Source organism: Musca domestica, unplaced genomic scaffold (assembly GCF_030504385.1).
Source record: "Musca domestica strain aabys unplaced genomic scaffold, Musca_domestica.polishedcontigs.V.1.1 17, whole genome shotgun sequence".
NCBI lineage: Eukaryota > Metazoa > Arthropoda > Insecta > Diptera > Muscidae > Musca > Musca domestica.
Window position 1 is genome coordinate 12,710,002 of NW_026712230.1, and position 16,906 is coordinate 12,726,907.

Below are 16,906 nucleotides of genomic sequence, written 5' to 3' on the forward strand. Positions count from 1 at the left end.
TTTAGGAAGTTTTGGAAATTCGTTCTTATTTGCACTGAACTTACAATTTGGATCCGTGTGAACCGGAAGAGCTGGAATCCCGAAATTTGATATAAAGGTCGAATTTGATATTGTTAAAATATGGAGATGGTGTACTATAATTGTTCGAAAGATTATAAGTGGTAGTATATTGGTTAATAGGGGAGAGATGGAATTCGAAAATTTATATTGTAGTCTCTGCTGATGCTTAACAAAAATTTGGTATAAATGTGAAGGAATAGAGCCGTGAGGTTTAATATTGCGATAACTGTTGATGTCTAGGACTGAGATATGGAACGATTCTTTGTATAGTGCCCATATATAGTTCTCAGTAGGAACTTCAAAAACGAAATTTGAAACAATACCGGTGAATAATGTATCAAATTTCGTATTTGAAGTTCCTATTGAGAACCTAAGTCTTTGATGAAAATTTGACTGTGCAGGTCCCCCATATAACGGCACCTCCTTACTTTCGGTGTTTTTAGGATTTTTGCGACATTCTTCAGATCTGTTTCAAATTTCTTTATTGAAGTTCCGAGTTAGAACTTCAGTCCATGACGTAAAATTGGCTGTACAGATCCAGGTCTTCTTATTTGGCTGTACAGATCCAGGTCTTCTTATAGCCCCATATAACGGTACCTTCTTATATTCAGTATTTTTAGTGGCGTTAATCACCAGATCTGTTTCAAATTTCGTATTTGAAGTTCGTAATAGGTATTACAGCCTATAACAGAAAATTACATTTCAGATCCATGTCTTTGTATATCCCCCATATAACCATATCAACCGTTAGTTTGAGGATTTCTTTCAAATTTCATGTTTGCACTTCAGCATGCATGTGAAAGACCTCCACCATAGTATGGAGGGTATATTAAGTATGTCATTCCGTTTGTAACACCTCGAAATACACATTTTAGACCCCACAAAGTATATATATTCTTTATCAGCATAAAATTCTATGTCGATTTAGCGATGTGCGTCCGTCTACCCGTCTGTGGAAATCACTCTAGCTTCCGAAGGAATTGAAGAAGATTGAAAAAATTTTGCTCAAATGTATGTTATGTCTGCAGGACTTTTGGTATTGAAAATTGGCCATGTAGGTCCACGTTTTGGTATAGCCCCCATATAACGGTACCTCCCAATATTCGGTATTTTGAAGAATTTAGCGGATTTATTCACCGGAATTGTTTCAATTTTGGTATTTAAAGTTCGTATTGGATACTACAGCCCATGGTACAATGAATACAAGGTAGGTTAACTTTGAAAACTGTTTGACTTGTAATGTCAGAATTACTATCAAAACAATAAAAAAGCAAACAACTTTTTGCATTGATTTTGAATAAATAATTTAAAAACGCGAAAACTCAATGAAAGGTCAACATTTCTTTTCAAAATCATGTTCTATATATCTCATATGGTTTTTTTTTCGCGACAAAAACTGTAGATTTTGTCGATGCGTACGTCGCAATAAGCATTTTGAAAACACCCGAATTTGAATATTTTCTGAATAATTTTTTTATTATTGAAAAGAATACACACACATAAACAAATAAAGTTGACATATTAAGCCAGAACAATAAAAAAATTGAAATTATATGGTAGTTCTGCCCTACCTTGAATTCATTGTACCATGCTACAGCCTAAAACAGAACATTGTCTGTGCAGGCCCACTTCTTCGTAAAGCCCCCATATAACGGTACCTCCCTATATTCGGTATTTTAATGATTTAAGGGACATTTTTCACTAGAATTGTTTAAAATTTGATATTTGAAGTTCGTAATGTATATTGGACAGCCTACGACAGAAAATTGTCTATGCAGGTCCACGTCTTCGTATAGGCCCCATATAACGGTATCAACATTATAACCATTTGGTATTATAATACGTTTTGGTATAGCCTCTATATAACGGTACCTCCCGACATTCGGTATTTTGATTTTATATCGCATTTGAATATTGTAATAGCTTATGACAAATGTTACCTACGCAGGTTCATATCGTCGCATAGACCCTAATATAATAGCTACATTCGGTATTTTTAAGATTTTAACAGAATTTTTAACGGATTTTATTGTTTTTGAGAATTGCCAAATTCGTTCCAAATGAAAGTTCGGTCCGGCCGAACTTACAGCTTTTTTACTTGTCTAAGATTTTAAGAGAATTTTCAACAGATTCAATTTTTTATTTATTTAGTTATTATTATTATTATTATTATTATTATTATTATTATTATTATTATTATTATTATTATTATTATTATTATTATTATTATTATTATTATTATTATTATTATTATTATTATTATTATTATTTTTATACCCTACAACACTATGTGTTGGGGGTATTATAAGTTTGATTGGGCCAAAAATTATGTAACACCTCGAAATATTGATTTCCCACATAGGAAAGTACATATGGATCTTCCTAGCTCGCCGAGCTGAGTCGATCTAGCTATGTATGTCCGTCCGTCCGTCTGTCCGTCTGTCCATGTTAATTTGTAATCACTCTACAGGTCGCAATTATGGTCCGATCTTCACGAAATTTAAAATGGAGGTGGGGCTTTTGGTGATGATCGCATAATATTTAGGGGTTGAAATGGACCAAATACTGAAAAAATTCCTGATTTTGCACTTACTCTACAGGTCGCAATTATAGACCAATCGACCAATCGGAATTTCGCATGCAGCTAGAGTTTAGGGCTGGCAAGAAGCCTACCCATTTGGGTGGTCATCGGATAATATTTAGCGGGTAAAATAGACCATATATTTTTTGTTGAAAAAAATTCAAAATTTTTCATTAAACCGCGAATATTTTAAATCCCGGCGAAATCACAAAGCCATGACAAGGTTACTTCTGACCTTTACATTGATGTTAACATCCAACAAATCGGATATATAGCAAAATATGTGCGATATATATGTTTATCAAAGAAGATATGCTTGAAAAATCTCTTATATGTCGAGAACGGCTGAACTGATTTCGACAGTTCTCATTAATTCAGAATGGCCTCTTGGCAGGAAAGAAAAAACGTCTAAAAAAATCGCATAAAAATATCTCTCTAAAGATGAAAATATTGATTTTGTAAAATTTTCTCATATTTTTTCAATTTTGTCATATTTTTGGCATATTTTCATTTTGAATTAAACATTTGGTAATATTTCTACAGCTAACAAAACTAAGTAGTTAGGATATCAGGATATCATATACAGGGCATTTATTGGCCCGATCCTTACGAAATTTTACATGGGGATAAGCTGAGGGTCAGAATAGAAGCCTACTCTTTTTGGAGATGATCGCCATATATTTAGGGGTTGAAATGGACCAAAAAAACTGCGAAATTGTCAGCAGGTCGTAATTATCGTCCGATCCTCACGCACATTTGAATGGGGGTTACCGGACATTGCAAAAGCCAAGCAGTTTTGGATGGCCATCCAAAAATATTCAATGTGTGAAATAGTTTGCCAACTTTTGTAGACAAAATACGAAAATTTTCATAACAGTGACTTTTTGGAGAATTCACAAATACAGGAAAGACGCACTTCTGACTATTTCATTAAGGCTGATTTCGTTGAAGAATAATATCAAATGTCTGTATCTTATATAGATGCGTTTCAGTCAAAAACCAATAATAAATGTTAATCTTTTGTCACTTCTGAGAGATTATAGGTCTTTGGGAAATATTGGTTCCATTTACATGCAACATCTGCCAATAAATTGGAAATTAGCAAATTAGTTTAAGTTGCTATTATTCGAAAATTAGAGAACGACACCTGATGGTTTTCTTTTATTATTTGTCACAATATCTTGTGGAATTCTTTCGAGTATCTCTCCTATATAAACTGTATCGTTTATTATAGTGTTGTAGGGTATTTAACGGTCGGCCCCGCTCGACTGTAGCCTTTGCTTACTTGTTTTTTTTTTTTTTTCTCTCTCAGCTAATTATTTCCCATAAGCCCATCTCAAAAATTTATTTTATGAAGATAAGTTAAATCTCCTCTTGATGGGCTGAATCGTTCAAAAATTGCAAACTTCAGATTAATTTCATAGAATTATAGAATTTCAATAAACTGCTCAGTATCCAACATTTAAAAAAAATATCTTGCAAATTGTTATAATATTTCTCCCCCACCATCAACTTTTCTATCCCACTTTATAGTGGAACTAATAAATAGTAATGCAATTTAGGCAACATTAAATAAAATCTATTTATAAATGCACTTTCAGTGCATTTTACATTTTTTGCGGTGGTGAAGGAACCCCCCGTCAACTCACACCCCATTTGTAAAGCATGCAAAAAAGGGAAAAAATCAGACAATTCATAAATTTATAATTTAGTTAAGTCCAAACAAAAACAGCGCCAAATCAAATGATGCAGATTTGAAGAAAAAAAGTATCCATTTACCCTGCCACTGTGGCGTATTATGGCACTTCTCTTTATTGGATCAATTTAAATTCCGCTTGAGCCCAACAGCAAGCACAGAATACCCATACAAACACGCTCAAACACACTAACGAGCAATCGTTACAAATAGCTGTAGAAACGTGTGAGAAATACGCAAATGATGAATCGCAAGTCGCATAAATTCATCTCCATTCACAGAATGCAAAAACGTTCATTTATTTATCTCTTTTTGAGTCAGACCCCCTTCCTCCTACTTCCTCCGTTCAGCAGCAAGCAGCATCATTATTCGTGGCAATAACCAACCAGCCAGCTTACCGCCAACCACCCATCCATCCGCTCAACAGCGTAAACAAAGCACGTTTTGTAGTCATCTGTTGGATGTTTTCTTTAGCTTCTTCTGCTTTGGATATGCCCCAGTCATTCATTCATTCGTTCTTTATGAGCTTTGCACAGTGAAAAGAAAATTGGGGGGCCAACATGGAAAAAGTTTAAGTAGCAATTTAAAGGTGAAGAGGAATAAATAACAACAGATATTAACATGTGGGTGTGTTATTAACATGATAACAAGGGAGAGATACATGAATTACCCAATATTTTGCCAGATATTATACATAAGTATCCCATTTAAAGTGGGTTAAGCAAAAACGCCCATCTGGAGTCAGAACAGAGATTTTGTATTCTGTAATTTTTGTAGCTAAATTCAAAGGACATCATGACTTAACATGTGTTTTGGATTTCATTTCTGATCATTTACAGACACGCTGTGGATCGACAATGATAATTAAAAATACATTAAATATATTAGATTTAGCCCTACGATAGCGGTCTATTTTTAAACTACTACTTTTAAACTACTTAAACTAGGGCTACGGAGGGTATACATAATTTGATACAATCAAAACGTTCCTCATGGAAATAATGTTTCTAGGTGAGTTTGGACCAAATCCGTTTCAAGATATTTAAAGTCGATCTAGGGGTTATTACTAAAACTACATCGAGATCGGAGATATACAATACTGGTTCACTCCTTCTGGTACCACCCCTCACAAAAGTTCAGCATTTTTACATAAACTAATTTACCTTATAGAACGAGAAAGGATCGCAGAATTTTGAGCAAACTTTTGAGCAATAGTTTTATCAGAGTTAGTTCAGGAACGAAAGTGAAATATATTGGCTCACTCCATCAAGTACCTTCCCCACAAAGGGTAAGCATTTTGAATAATTATAACTCTAATGAAATGTGAAATAAGAGTCCTATAATACTGAATTTTCCCACATCTCAATACATTTGCCAACACAAGATCTTGCATGCAGACTAAATATATCTGACCACTCCTTCTGGTACATTCCCCACAAGGGGTCAACATTTTTGAATAACCATGACGCTCATAAAAGGTGAAACGAGCATCCGATTCTTTTCAAACTTCTTAATATTTCTACAAACACAGGGGCTGGTTAAAGATGGGATTCATCCACCTACTCCTTATGGTATCTCCCCTACAAAGGGTCCAAATTTTTCACCGCATTTTGATCGCATAAGATTTTTATACCCTCCACCATAGTATGGAGGGTGTATTAAATTTGTCATTCCGTTTGTAATCACCTTGATTCTACATCGATTTAGCAATGTCCGTCCGTCTATCCATCTGTCAGTCTGTGGAAATCACTCTAGCTTCCGAACGAAATGAAATAAATTGATAAAATTTTACTCAAATGTGTATTATGTCTGCAGGACTTTTGGTCCTTTGCGGTATTTTGATGATTTTAGCGACATTTTTTTACCGGAATTATTTCAAAATTGGTATTTGAAGTTCGTAATATATATTACAGCCTAAGGGTCAACATTTCAACAACAATAACAAAACGCCCATAAAATACGAAATAAACATTTGAATATCTTCAAAGTTCACACATCCCAATATCTTTACTAACGCATGATATGGTGTGAATTTGGTAGATATCGGCTCACCGCATTTTGATCGCATGAGATTTTTATACCCTCCACCATAGTATGGGGGGTATATTAAATTTGTCATTCCGTTTGTAACATATTGATTAGCATAAAATTCTATGTCGATTTAGCAATGTCCGTCCGTCTACCCGTCTGTCCGTCTGTAGAAATCACTCTACCTTCCGAACGAAATGAAGTAAATTGATACAAATTTACTCAAATGTGTATTATATCTGCAGGACTTTTGGTATTTAAAATGGGTCATGTAGGTCTACGTCTTCGTATAGCCCCATATAACGGTACCCCCCGATATTCGGTATTTCGATGATGTTAGCAACATTATTTACCGGAATTAGTTCAAATTTTGTATTCGAAGTTCGTAATGGATACTACAGCCCACGTTTTATAACCCGCATGGTGCCTCCCTAATTTCGGTATTCTGATGATTTTAGCTACATTATAATCAGATTTTTTTCAAATTTCGCATTTGAATATTGCAATAGCTTATGACAAAGAGCTTTTAGTGAAGAAAAGAGTTGCCACATTGCAGGATGTCTTTTAGTAAAAGTTTTACAGGTTGAAGAGCTTTCATTTCCTTCTGTATTTATGAAATGTCTACAAGATCTTTCACAGTTATACTGTAGATAGCAATCCTTCCATCTGATGCCAACTTCAGTCATGCAGAACGATTAACCGGATTAACGAGTTAAGTCAGAATTACTAAGTTCATATATATACTTCCAAATCGAGGGGCAATAATATAACGAAAATATAAATGTTTCTCAATGAAATAATAGGATTCTTTGGTATAACATTTTAGTCGATGTTAAAATTACACAAATTCGCAGTGTTGGATAAAAGAAAAGTGAATCAATAGAATAAAAGCTAAGGTGAATCAAATAAATGCTAAGGTACTGGTGGTGTAGGCCAGGTGACAGACAAAAACAGCCTATTGTTGTTAATGCTTTTTAATTATAACAAAACTGTGCTTTATTTTCAAATACAAGCTACATTCAAACCCCGGCATATATATATTCCAGCAAAATACATAAAACAAACAATAAATTAATCTAATTTTCTCTCTCTCTCCTTTTCTGTTTTATCTCTTTCTATGGCGCACCGATTCCGATGCTCACCCCAAAGCTGTCTGTCGTTGGTCAGGTCAGTCAGTCATCGTTCATTTAACAAAGATTTTAATAGAATCCAATAAACAAACAAGTCCAAAGCTTTTGGATTAGCAAACGAAGAAAGAAAAGCAACACAAAATACAAGAGAAACATTCCAAAGAGAAGATCCATTCCCTAAAAGAGCTGAGTAGAGACACTGCTGCTACAACGACGACAACAAATCTAAGCGAAACGGAGACTAGTAACATTTGTGGCAAGTTGTTCTCACCCCGACATCATAGACATCATTCAGCGTTGATTCAGTTTACAAAATGCCATTAATCAGCTTAGCTCGTTCGCGTGCGACATCGCCGTCATCATCATCCTCTTCATCAACATCGACGATGACAACAAAATTTCTCACAACCAACACCATTGTTCTGGTATTGTTGTTGACATCATTCACCCTCCTGAGCTGGCAACCGGCAGCAGCTCAGGGCAATCAGACGCCACAGCAAGTTTGTCCCGAGCACAATGAAATTGCTCCTTGTGTCTGTAGCGTGAAGAAGAATGGCCTGGATATCCTGTGTGAAACCACCGATCTGTCTCACATCACCAAATCGATGAGTACTCTGAAGGGCAAAAGTCCCATCATCTTCTATTTGAAATTGCGCCACAACAATTTGCCGAAACTTCAGGGTTTCCTGTTTCTGGCATTGGACATTCGTCATTTGACTATTCACAACAGCAGTTTGGCAGCCATCGAGGAGAATTCTCTCAGCTCTTTGGGTAAGTAGTGACATATAAAAAATATATATTTGTGTGTAGACTTATACGTCCAAATAACGTTACCCCCCATATTCGGCATTTTGATGATTTTAGCGACATTATTTACCGGAACTATTTCAAAGTTGGTATTTGAAGTTCGTAATGAATACTACAGCTTATGACAGAAAATTGTGTAGGTCCACGTCTTCGTATAGCCCCCATATACCGTACCCCCGATATTCGGTATTTTGATGATTTTAGCGACATTATTTACCGGGAATTTTTTAAATTTCCATGTGAAGTTCGTAATGTATACTTCAGCCCATGCCAGAAAATTGTCTGTGCAGGTCCACGTCTTCGTATAGCCCCCATATAACGGTACCCCTGATATTCGGTATTTTGATGATGTTAGCGACATTATTTACCGGTAGTTTTTTCAATTTTCGTATTTGAAGTTTGTAATGGATACTACATCCTATGCCAGAAAATTGTCTGTGCAGGTCCTCGTTTTACCATGGGAGTACCTGCAAATATTAGGTATTTTTATGATTTTAGCTACATTATAAACAGATTTTTCTCAAGTTTCGCATTTGAATATTGCAATAACTTATGACAAAAGTTGCCTATGCAGGTCCACGTCGTCGTATAGACCCTAATATACGGCTACAATCGGTATTTTTAAGATTTTAACAGAATTTTTAACAAATTTAATTTTTTTGAAATTGCCCAAATTTTTTTTTTTTTTTTTGAAGTCGGAATTATGTCTGTTTTTTTTTTTTTTTTTTTTTTTTTGGTTTTTTTTTTTTTTTTTTTTTTTTATTTTGAAAAATTGGTCGTCTATAGATACATTCTTCCTATAAAGGCGTCCTTCTGTTCTTCTATAATGACGTCATTCTGGTCGTCTATAAAGACGTCCTTCCGCTTGTCTATAAAGATTCCCTTCGTCTATAAAGATACCTTTCTGGTCGTGTATAAATTTCCCCTTCCGCTCGTGTATAAAGATGCCCTTCTGGTCATCAATAAAGACGCCCTTACGGTCGTGTAAAATTTTTTCTTCTCTTCGTCTATAAAGACGTTGTCCGCTTGTCGTTAATGACAATCTTATATTTATATTAAACACTATCCGGTTTTGATGGTCTATAAAGCTTTGGCTCACTTGATCTATTAAGCTATATTAAGCGTTATTTAAAATCTTCTCTTAGACAGTCTTTAAAGACTCGCCTTTACTGACTTTCTTCTGATCGTCTTCAAAAGTTCTCTCTTGGTCGTGTATAAAGATTCAATTTCTTTCAATTTATTCTTTGTTGCTCTTTCTAGGTAAGGGTCTCACTCAACTGGATGTTTCTCTCAATCAAATGAAAACGGTGCCCTCGACGGCCTTGAAACATCTTTATCATCTTTTAATTTTGAATTTGAATCACAACAAAATAACGGTGATTCATAACAATGCATTTGAGGGTTTGGATACATTGGAAATTCTGACATTGTATGAGAACAAGATCAACAATGTGGAACCAGAAGCTTTCCGGGGCTTAGAAAAGTAAGTACTACCACTAAAACAACTAAACAAAATTATGAAAATCTCTAAAATTTCAGGAAACTCAAACGTTTAAATTTGGGTGGCAATGAATTGACCATGGTGCCACAACAGGCACTTTCAATCCTAGACAACCTTAAGAAATTGGAAATTCAAGAAAATAAAATCAAAATCATTCGGGAAGGCGATTTCGCCGGTAAATATTAAAATGTCTGAATCATATTCGAAAATTTTTAATATTTCTCTATTTCCAAGGTCTTGAAAGTTTGGACTCCTTGATTTTGGCCCACAACATGATTACTTCGGTACCAGCCAATGTTTTCTCTCATCTCGGTTTGCTAAATTCTTTGGAATTGGAAGGCAATAAAATTTCCAGCATTGACAAGGACGCTTTTAAGGGATTGGAAGGTTTTTATGATCTGAAACAACAATCTATTCTTATTTCAAGAGTTGTTCTTAAAATGCTGTTGCAATTTCTATTTCAGAAAATCTTCAATATCTCCGTTTGGGTGATAACAATTTGCAAGCCATACCCAGTGAGGCACTGAGGCCGTTGCATCGTCTACGCCATTTGGATTTGAGAAATAATAATATTAGCGTTATAAGTGATGATGCCTTCACTGGTTATGGCGATTCCCTGACCTTTTTAAATCTGCAAAAGAATGAGTAAGTTAAACATGAATATAAGATTTAGTATTTTTATTTAAAAGAATATTAGGTTGTGTTGGAAAGAGAGACATTCAATCTTCTAAAACAAAGACAATATTTTGGGATTTTACAATCATGCTTCGTTGAAGGGTTGCAATATATTTAAAAAAAAAAACAAAGTGGATGTCGTTTGTTGATCTAAAAACTTTTAAAACGAACTAAACGAACTTTTAGGGTAAAGGAAAAATTTTTATATAAAATTATCTCAATTGAAGCGTGTTTCTCTTTAAACTTCATATACCAGTATGCTCTTTCGCATAATGCTGTTAAACTTATCAAAAAACCATCAAATCAGTGAGTCCGTTATTTGGAGCCAAACCAAAACGGGAACCTTTATCGACAATTTTATACTTTAAGGATTGCCATCTATCAAATCTTCTAAAATACGAATATCGGTGGGTATCGTTATCGGCAGGTACCGTTATATGGGGGCTATACGAAAACGTGGACCTATACATACAATGTTTCGCTACCGGAGCTAGAACCCATTATGACCCAAAAATACTAATTTTTAGACAAATCCATGAAAAAATATGGCGAAATCATCAAAATGCCCTTGTATAGGGGCTATACCAAAACGTAGACCTATGCATATAATGTTTCGCTATACGAGCTAGAACCCATCATACCCTACAAATATCAATTTTTAGACAAATCCATAAAAAATTTGGCAAAAAAATCATCAAAATACCGAATATCGGGAGGTACTGATATATGGGGGCTGTACCAAAACGTGGACCCATATATACAATGTTTCTCCACACAAGCTAGTACCCATAATAACCTACAAATACCATAATAACCTACAAATAAAAAAAAATGTGGCAAAAATCATAAAAAACCGAATATCGTAAGGTACCTTTATATGGAGGCTATGCCAAAACGTGAACCTATACATACAATTTTTCGCCACACGAGCTAGAACCTATTATGACCTACAAATACAAATTTTTAGACAAATCCGTGAAAAAATGTGGCGAAAATCATCAAAATACCGAATATCGAGAGGTACCGTTATATGGAGCTATAGCAAAACGTCATTTTCAATACCAACCATCCTAGACACAATACAAATTGTCCTGCCAAATTTTGAAGGTCTACGTCTACGAATGTTGGCTGTGTCGTGATTTTTGCAGACAGAGATAGGGACATCGTTAAATCGACTTAGCATGTTATGCTGATTATGAATATATGTACTTTATGGGGTTTATCATGAATAGTTAGGGATGTTACACACAGAATGACAAGGTTAATATAACATATTAAGCCAAGAAAATAAAAAAAATTAAAATCATATGGTATCATAGTCCTACCTTTATATCATTGTACCATGGGGCCGACTATGTTATACCCTACAACACTACAATATGTTAGAAGCCCCCTTATGCTCAAATCCATATTGGAAGATTTCGCTTTTGAAATTAGGATTTTGAGTAGGGACATTTGCCCTACATTTATGCACTCCGTCGGGCTGTTAGTTGTTGTAGTCCATTTTACAGCTAAATATAATCCAATGGTCATCCAAAATGATAGAATTCTTCCCTGTCCTTAACTCTCTTCACAGGCGTGTGGATTGGCTTCAAGCATCTCCAAAAGCAAAAAGCCCCTCTGTATCTTCAAATTTAGACTCATCTATATGATTTGCTTGTCTATGATATTTGGCTATATTCGGCAACGAAATCAGCATAAAAAAGCCAAAAGTTCGCCTTTTGTGTATTTCGGATATCGCCTGTAAGTAATGCTGGTATTTTTTCACACAAAATTTGTGGTCCATTGTACCCGCTGTCCTAAACTCTAACTTTATGCGAGATTTCGTGTCCTTTGGTTTCCATTTGTGACCTTTATAACGGCTGCAAAATCAGAAAAATGTTTAGTTGTTGGTCCATTTCAACCCCCTAACATATTGCGAACATCTTTGAAAACAATAGGCCTAGGCCTTCTGAACCCAACCCTACACTTGTGAAAATTTTCGGGGGGATCGGACGATATTTGCAATACTTATATAATATCCCCCAACTGTGTTGTAAGGTGAAAAAATATTACAAAATATTAAAAGTCAAATTGAAAAAATAGCATGCGATAAAAATTATGAAAAAATAAAAATATTTCACAAAATACTACAAAATCTATATTAACATCATTATTGGCATATTTTTCTGCGATTTTTTTAGATTTTATACTTTTATGTCAAGAGAGCATTCTGAAATGACAAAATATGTCAAAATCGGTCCAGCCATTCTTGAGATATTAGCATTCTAACTAACATCCCCTTCCTTTGTATATACACATTGTATATATTTCGATGTATATAACCGATATGTTTACTATCAGCATCTATGTAACGGTCAGAATTGACCTGTTCGTCTATTTGTGATTTGGCCGGGATTAAAAATATTCGCGGTTAAATGTAAAATTTGATTTTTATTTAACACAAATGTTGTGCCTATTTCACCCTCTAAATATTACCCGATGACCATCAAAATTGGAAGGCTTCTGCCCAGCCCTAAGCTCTTACCCCATGCTAACTTTCTGTCTATAATTGCAACCTGTAGAGCAACTGCAAAATCAGGAATTTTTTCAGTTTTTGGTCCATTTCAACTAAATATTATGCGATCATCTCCTAAAGAAATAGGGTTCTATACTGACCCTAGCCCCACCCCTATTCTAAATTTCGTGAAGATCGGGCCATAATTGCGACCTGTAGAGTGATTACAAATTAACATGGACAGACGGACAGACGGACGGACGGACATACATAGCTAGATCGACTCAGCTCGGCGAGATAGGAAGATCCATATATACTTTCCTATGTGGGAAACCAATATTTCGCGGTGTTACATAATTGTTCGCCCAATCAACACATAGTGTTGTAGGGTATAAAGATATATATTTGTCCTCATTTATATATAGGTATCATATAATATTATCTTCTAATATTCTTCAATGCCAAATGTACTCTACTTTGGAATTTGATGATTTTAGTACAGTTAAATCTAGTCCTTTAATACTGTTTATACCCATATAACTTGCCGATTTCAGGGATTTGGAAGGAATCAACAGCATTTTCGAGCTTATAAATCCACCGTCAAAAAAAAAAAAAATCCAATTTATGATTTATTACCTATACACCAATACCTCTTTATCTTTATATCGTCGTATTCCATTACATTTTCCAACCTCAATTATCAGTATTATTTAAAGGTCTTATCAACATTTTCCAAAACAAAAGTAATTTGAATTCGTAACTTTTAAAAGACCATGTTGTAAGTTTTTTTTTTATCAACCTCATGCATTCTAAAAACTTTATACAATAATCCTAGGATGATATGTGTTTATGTTTAATACTGCCACTAAACATTCGTCCTTCTGCTTGTTATTGTTACACTTTCTATAACTGCTAATTGGTTAACTGTTAACTGTTGGTTCCCCATAGCCGCAACATAAAAGTATGTTAAGATTTTGAGTGTTTTGATGCTTTAAGAAGTATTTTATAATCATAAACCAGTAAAGAACAAGTTAAAAAGCAGTAAGTTCGGCCGGGCCGAACTTTTAATACCCTCCACTATTTGCAACGAATTTGGAAAATTTCAAAGAAAAAAATCCTTAAAAAATTCTGTTAAAATTTTAAAAATACCGAATATAGCCGTTATATTGGGGTCTATAAGACGTAGACATACATAGGCATTGTTTGTCATAAGCCATTACCATATTCAAATTCGAAACTTGAAATAAACGGTGAATAATGTAGCTAAAATCATGAGGTGCCGTTAAATTGGAGCTGTGCAAAGACCTGGACCAGCATAGACAATTTTCTGTCACAGGCTGTAGCATCCATTACGAACTTCAAATACCACATGTCAAACAATTTCGGTGGGTATTGTACCTAAAATCGTCAAAATACCGAATATGGGGAGGTATTGATATATGGGGCCTATACGAAGACCTGGACCCGCACAGACAATTTTCTGTCACAGACTGTAGTGCCCATAACCAACTTCAAATACTAATTTTGAAACAATTCCGGTGAATAATGTCGCAAAATCATAAAAATACCGAATATAGGGAGGTACCGTTATATGGGGGCTATACGAAGACGTGGGCCTGCACAGATAATTTTCTGTCTTAGGTTGTAGTATCCATTTTGAACTTTAAATACCAAATTTTAAATTACTTCCGGGAAAGAGGTCGCTAAAATCATAAAAATACCGAATATCGGGAAGTACCGTTATATGGGGGCTATATGAAGACATGGACTTGCACATACAATTATCTATCTTAGGGTGTAGTATCCATTTGGAACTTCAAATACCAAATTTGAAACAATTTCGGTGAATAATGTCGCTAAAATCATCAAAATACCGAATATAGGGAGGTACCGTTATATGGGGGCTATACGAAAACGTGGACCTACATGGCTACTGGAAAAAGAAACATGTGTGCAAAATTTTAGCCATCTATCTCAATTCATTCGAAAGATAGCGTAATTACAACAGACAGACAGACGGACATAGCTAAATCGACTTAGAATTTTACGCTGATCAAGAATATATAAACTTTGTTGGGTCTGACATGAGTATTTCGAGGAGTTACAAACGGAATGATTGATTGGGCCAATAATTATGTAACACCTCGAAATAATGGTTTCTCACATAGGAAAGTATATATGGATCTTCCTTTCTCGACGAGCTGAATCGATCTAACCATGTATGTCCGTCTGTCCACGTTCATTTGTAATCACGATACAGGTCGCAATTATGGTCCGATCCTCACGAAATTGAAAATGGAGGTGGGGTTATGGTAGAAGCCTATTGCTTTGACTAATCGACGCGGAAATTAGCATGGGGCTAGAGCTTAGGGCTGGGCAGAAGCCTTTTAATTTGGATGGTCATCGGGATATATTTAGTGGGTGAAATAGACCATAACATTTGTGTTTAATAAAACTTTAATTTTCCATTTAACCGCGAATATTTTTAATCCCGGCGAAATCACAAATAGACGAAAAGGTCAATTCCAACCATAACGTAGAGGCCAATAGTAAATATATCGGATATAAATAACGAAATATATGCAATGTGTATATACAAAGGAAGGGGAGGCTAGCTAGAATGCTTATATCTCCAAAAGTGGCTGGACCGATTTTGACAAATTATGTCAATTCAGAATGCCCTCTTGGCATAAAAGTATAAAATTTCAAAAAATCGCATAAAAAGATGCCAATAATGATGTTAATATAGATTTTGTAGCATTTTGTGATTTTTTTTTTATTTTCTCATATTTTTTATCGCATGCGATTTTTTCAATTTGACTTATAATATTGAAGTGTACATTTTGTAATATTTTTTACCTCATCTTCCGATCCTCCAAAAAAAAATGTATAAGCGTAGGGTTAGGCTCAGAAGTGCTAGACCTATTCTTTTTAAAGATATCCTCAATATATTTAGAGATTGACCAACAATTAAAAATTTTCCTAATTTTGCATCCGTTATAAAGGTCACAAAAAGAAACGAAAGGACACGAAATAAAGGTAGAATGCACCACTAATTTTGTGCGAAAAATTACCAATATTTTCGTTCTACCGAAACGCTGAAAATAACTTAAAGGCGAAATCCGAAATACACAAAAGGCGAACTTCTGGCTTTTTTATGCTGACTTCAATGACGAATGTAGCCAAATATCGTAGACAAGCAAATCATATAGATGAGTCTAAATTACAGAGGGACTCTTGCATCTATATATGATCGCAAAATATTTAGGGGTTCAAAAGAATCAAAAACAGAAAAATTTTCCTGATTACAAAATTGAAACCAATCGACAACAAATTTTGCATGAAAAGAGAGTTAAGAACAGGAAAAAAATCTAGCATTTTGAATGATCATTGGATTTTATTTAGCTGTAAAATGGACCACAATCAATAGCAGCATGACGGAGTGGGTAAATATTGGGCAAATGTCCCAGGTCAAAAGCTAAGGGTAATATCTGGGACATCATTTCAAAGCGAAATCTACCAAAATGGATTTGGACATAGGGGGGCTTCTGACATATTGTAGTGTTGTAGGGTATCACATATAAAAATTCATAACGTCTCTTTAGAACCAGACCATTTATTTAAAAAAAATCTTTGAAAACAAAAGCAAAATTTACAAAATTTTTTAAAAATAGAAAAAAATGTATCTCTATTTCGTTTTTTTTTTTTTTTTATTTGAACATCTGTAATTAATAAACCTTTCTTTTAGTATCAAGGTATTACCTAGCATGATATTTGAAAATTTAAATTCTCTGGAAACATTAAATATTCAAAATAATAAATTGACTCGCTTACCGCAAGACATCATGGAGCACATCATCGACACGCTGCGAATAATCGATATAACAGGCAAGTACACAATATCTCCGGAAATAGCTCGAACAATAAAAGT

The 16,906-nt window shown here is 34.7% G+C and overlaps 1 protein-coding gene across 3 annotated transcripts in view; it reads left to right on the plus strand.

Annotated features, from left to right (window-relative positions):
- LOC101893159 (insulin-like growth factor-binding protein complex acid labile subunit) overlaps positions 1-16,906 on the plus strand; it is a 36,004-nt gene that overhangs the window by 13,146 nt on the left and 5,952 nt on the right. For all 3 annotated transcript variants that reach the window (XM_059120556.1, XM_059120558.1, XM_059120557.1), the window contains exons 2-7: positions 7,515-8,266; positions 9,563-9,785; positions 9,842-9,978; positions 10,038-10,190; positions 10,268-10,448; positions 16,724-16,863. In XM_059120556.1, the coding sequence (XP_058976539.1) occupies positions 7,810-8,266; positions 9,563-9,785; positions 9,842-9,978; positions 10,038-10,190; positions 10,268-10,448; positions 16,724-16,863 (1,291 nt within the window). In that variant the 5' untranslated portion in view covers positions 7,515-7,809. The remainder of the gene's footprint in view (positions 1-7,514; positions 8,267-9,562; positions 9,786-9,841; positions 9,979-10,037; positions 10,191-10,267; positions 10,449-16,723; positions 16,864-16,906) is intronic.